Source organism: Lynx rufus, unplaced genomic scaffold, assembly GCF_022079265.1.
Source record: "Lynx rufus isolate CCGP_SWC_20201006 ecotype Redwood Valley unplaced genomic scaffold, mLynRuf1.p SCAF_6, whole genome shotgun sequence".
NCBI lineage: Eukaryota > Metazoa > Chordata > Mammalia > Carnivora > Felidae > Lynx > Lynx rufus.
This window is the reverse complement of record NW_025814878.1, coordinates 135,275,362-135,278,713: the sequence shown is the minus strand read 5'-3', so window position 1 is coordinate 135,278,713 and position 3,352 is coordinate 135,275,362. Positions and strand designations below refer to the sequence as shown.

Below are 3,352 nucleotides of genomic sequence, written 5' to 3'. Positions count from 1 at the left end.
ATGGGGACCGAGGCGTCGGGGAGCGGGCCGGCGCTGCAGGAGCTCGTGCGCGAGGCCGAGATCAGCCTGCTCGAGTGCAAGGTGTGCTTTGAGAGGTTCGGCCACCGCCAGCAGCGGCGCCCGCGCAACCTGCCCTGCGGCCACGTGGTGTGCCTGGCCTGCGTGGCTGCGCTGGCGCACCCGCGGACGCTGGCCCTCGAGTGCCCCTTCTGCCGCCGAGCCTGCCGGGGCTGCGACACCAGCGACTGCCTGCCGGTGCTTCACCTCCTGGAGCTCCTGGGCTCGGCGCTCCGCCCAGCCCCCGCCGCCCACCGCGCCGCCCCCAGCGCCCCCGGGGCCTTCACCTGCCACCACGTTTTCGGAGGTTGGGGGACCCTGGTCAACCCCACGGGGCTGGCGCTGTGTCCCAAGACCGGGCGGGTCGTGGTGGCGCACGACGGCAGGAGGCGGGTCAAGATCTTTGATTCCGGGGGAGGATGTGCTCATCAGTTTGGAGAGAAGGGGGAGGGCGCTCAGGACATTAGGTACCCACTTGATGTCACCGTCACCAACGACTGTCATGTGGTTGTCACCGACGCCGGCGACCGCTCCATCAAAGTGTTTGATTTTTTTGGCCAGGTCAAGCTTGTCATTGGAGGCCAGTTCTCCTTACCTTGGGGTGTGGAGACCACCCCTCAGAATGGGGTCGTGGTAACTGATGCGGAGGCAGGGTCCCTGCACCTGCTGGAAGTCGACTTTCCAGAAGGGGTCCTCAGGAGGACCGAGAAATTGCAAGTTCATCTGAGCAATCCCAGAGGGGTGGCCGTGTCGTGGCTCACCGGGGCCATTGCAGTCCTAGAGCACCCTCCCGGCCTGGGGACCGGAGCCTGCGGCACCACGGTGAAGGTGTTCAGCCCAAGCATGCAGCTCGTGGGCCAGGTGGATACCTTTGGGCTGAGCCTCTTTTTCCCCTCGAGAATAACTGCCTCCGCGGTGACCTTTGATCACCAGGGGAATGTGATTGTTGCAGATACTTCTAGTCAGGCTGTCCTATGCTTAGGAAAACCTGAGGAGTTTCCAGTCCTGAAGCCCATGATCACCCATGGTCTTTCCCATCCTGTGGCACTGACCTTCACCAAGGAGAACTCTCTTCTTGTGCTGGACAGTGCAACCCATTCTATAAAAGTCTACAAGGCTGACTGGGGGTAATAGGGTATGGGGGGGAGGGGGGGCGCTCTGGGACCTGGAATCTGAAGGCCTGGAACTTCCGCTAATGAATTGCTGAACCCTGGATAAGTTAATCTCATCTATCCAGCAGGGATAATTATAACTGCCTGGCAAACTTATAAAGGTTGAGGTAATTATTAAAGAATAAAAGTTAAATCTACCATTTATCGACTTTGTACTCCCTGTGCTAAGAAATTTGCAAATATTAGCTCATTTTATCCTTACAGCTCTACCCGGGGAGGTAATGTCTACTATTAATCCCATTTTAGAGATGAGAAAACTGAGACCCAGAGAGTTTAAAGACTTTCCCAAGGTCACATTTAGTTACTGTGATAGTCACAATGGGAACTGAGTTCTGACTCCCAAATCCCTTGCTCCTAAATAAGATAACAGATGGGGGGGGTGGATATGTGAATGCATACTGTCACTATGTGTACTCTATTTACAGGTAGCTATTTCTTTTGGTTGGATGTGCAGAGAAAGGAGACTTTTTTTAGAGAGTTCAAGAGAAAAAGGACTGTGTGATGTGCATCGGTGTCGTTCAACATGCAGCTTCTTTGATGGCACGTTAGATGGGATAACTATAGATCCTGAGTTACTTGAGCAAGAAGAACAGTTGAACTGCCCGTTTAAAAGGCAAGCGTGTCTGTTAATATCTGTGTCTCCCCCACCACAGGCACTCAGGAAATACCAGTTGGCTGGTGGAGAAAAGCCTGTGTGGGCCTAAGTTTTGTGGGGTTTTTTTTGTTTTTTGTTTTTTGTTTTTTTGAAAGAGAGAGTGTAAGTGGGGAAGGGCAGAGAGAGAGGGAGACAGAGGGATCTGAAGCAGGCTCTGTGCTGACAGCAGAGAACCTGATGCAGGGCTCGAACTCTTAAATCCATGACCCGAGTTGAAGTCAGATGCTTAACCGATAGCCACGCAGGCACCCCTGGGCGTAAGTTCTAAAGGACCACAGAACACTCTACATTCATACCAGTGGTTGGAAGGCTAAAGGGCAGTCTTGCTACCTGTTTGTGTTAATGAAGAGATAAGTCACCACAGCCGGTTGGTGGCAGAAATGAATTTGCCTTCCTTTTCCTAATCAGTGGTAACCTGGTCACTTTTGTGATAGAGATTTTATCTGTGCCATTTAAATTTGTCCCATTGCACACACTGTATACTCAGGAACCAGCTCCCTTGAGGCTCCAACAGCCTTCAGGCCACTGGTCAACGCTTAAATACTTCTTGAATTAGCTTTGACCAAGATAACACCTGCTTTCGTGGCACGATTGAGCACACAGGAGGAAATTTCAGGTGAGGCAGCCGGTTCATTATAAACCATGTGTTTTAAGCTAGTGTAAACATTTCAGGGTTTAGGGCTGCTGGAATAGTACCAAATCAGTGGCATCTTAGAAGCAGCAGCAAAATACATTTTTTCACGGGGAGGAAGTATTGGTTCTGAAAGGTGAGGGTTTGCTTCAGGTTATAGCTGATGTTATCAACAGTAGGTTTCTATTATACAAACAGTGTTGGTTTTGTTTTGTTTTTGAGAGAGAGAGAGTAGGGGAGGAACAGAGGGGAAGAGAGAGAGAAAAAGAGAGAGAATCCTAAGCAGGCTCCACATTCAGCACAGAGCCCAGTGCAGGGCTGGATCTCAGGACTCTGAGGTCATGACCTGACCCCAAATCAAGAGTCGGACGCTTAAACGACTGAGCCACCCAGGTGCCCTTATTATAGTTTTAATAGATACAACGTAGATACCGGAGATAGCTCCTAAATTGTTCCAGGAGGTTCAATTTGTCCGTTGGAGCTAAAAGAGAGAGCCTGGTCCGTGCCAGTCCACAAAAGCCCATTGTGTTTTCACTGCTTCCGATGCACCACACTAAGATTTCAGGCACACTGGACCACCGTTCGCAAGTGCATTCCAAGCAGGGATTCTCATAACAATCCCTTCCCCCCACATTTGGAAGTCATCTTTAGGTCAGTGACCTCACTGATGCCCTCAGTTGTGTAGCAGGAAAAGCTGTCTCAGGCAGAGATAAATGTTCGGTCTTGATCATTTGCAAGTGGGACAACTGTGGATTGACCTTTAAAAAGTTTTCCTCAGGAACGATGATTTTTGTTAAGGTGTAGTTATCCATTTTTGAAAGAGAAAGAGAGAGGAAG

At 50.9% G+C, this 3,352-nt stretch overlaps 1 protein-coding gene across 1 annotated transcript; it reads left to right on the top strand.

Annotated features, from left to right (window-relative positions):
* On the top strand, window positions 1-1,189 carry NHLRC1 (NHL repeat containing E3 ubiquitin protein ligase 1). Its single transcript, XM_047102592.1, has one exon. It carries the CDS (start codon window positions 1-3, stop codon window positions 1,186-1,188), a length of 1,188 nt encoding a protein of 395 aa, XP_046958548.1. The 3' UTR covers window position 1,189.
* Window positions 1,190-3,352: the final 2,163 nt, after the last annotated feature.

Bases quoted from the DNA above. Each gene is read 5' to 3' on its own strand.
- NHLRC1 (XM_047102592.1), top strand. From the start codon at position 1: ATGGGGACCGAGGCGTCGGGGAGCGGGCCGGCGCTGCAGGAGCTCGTG.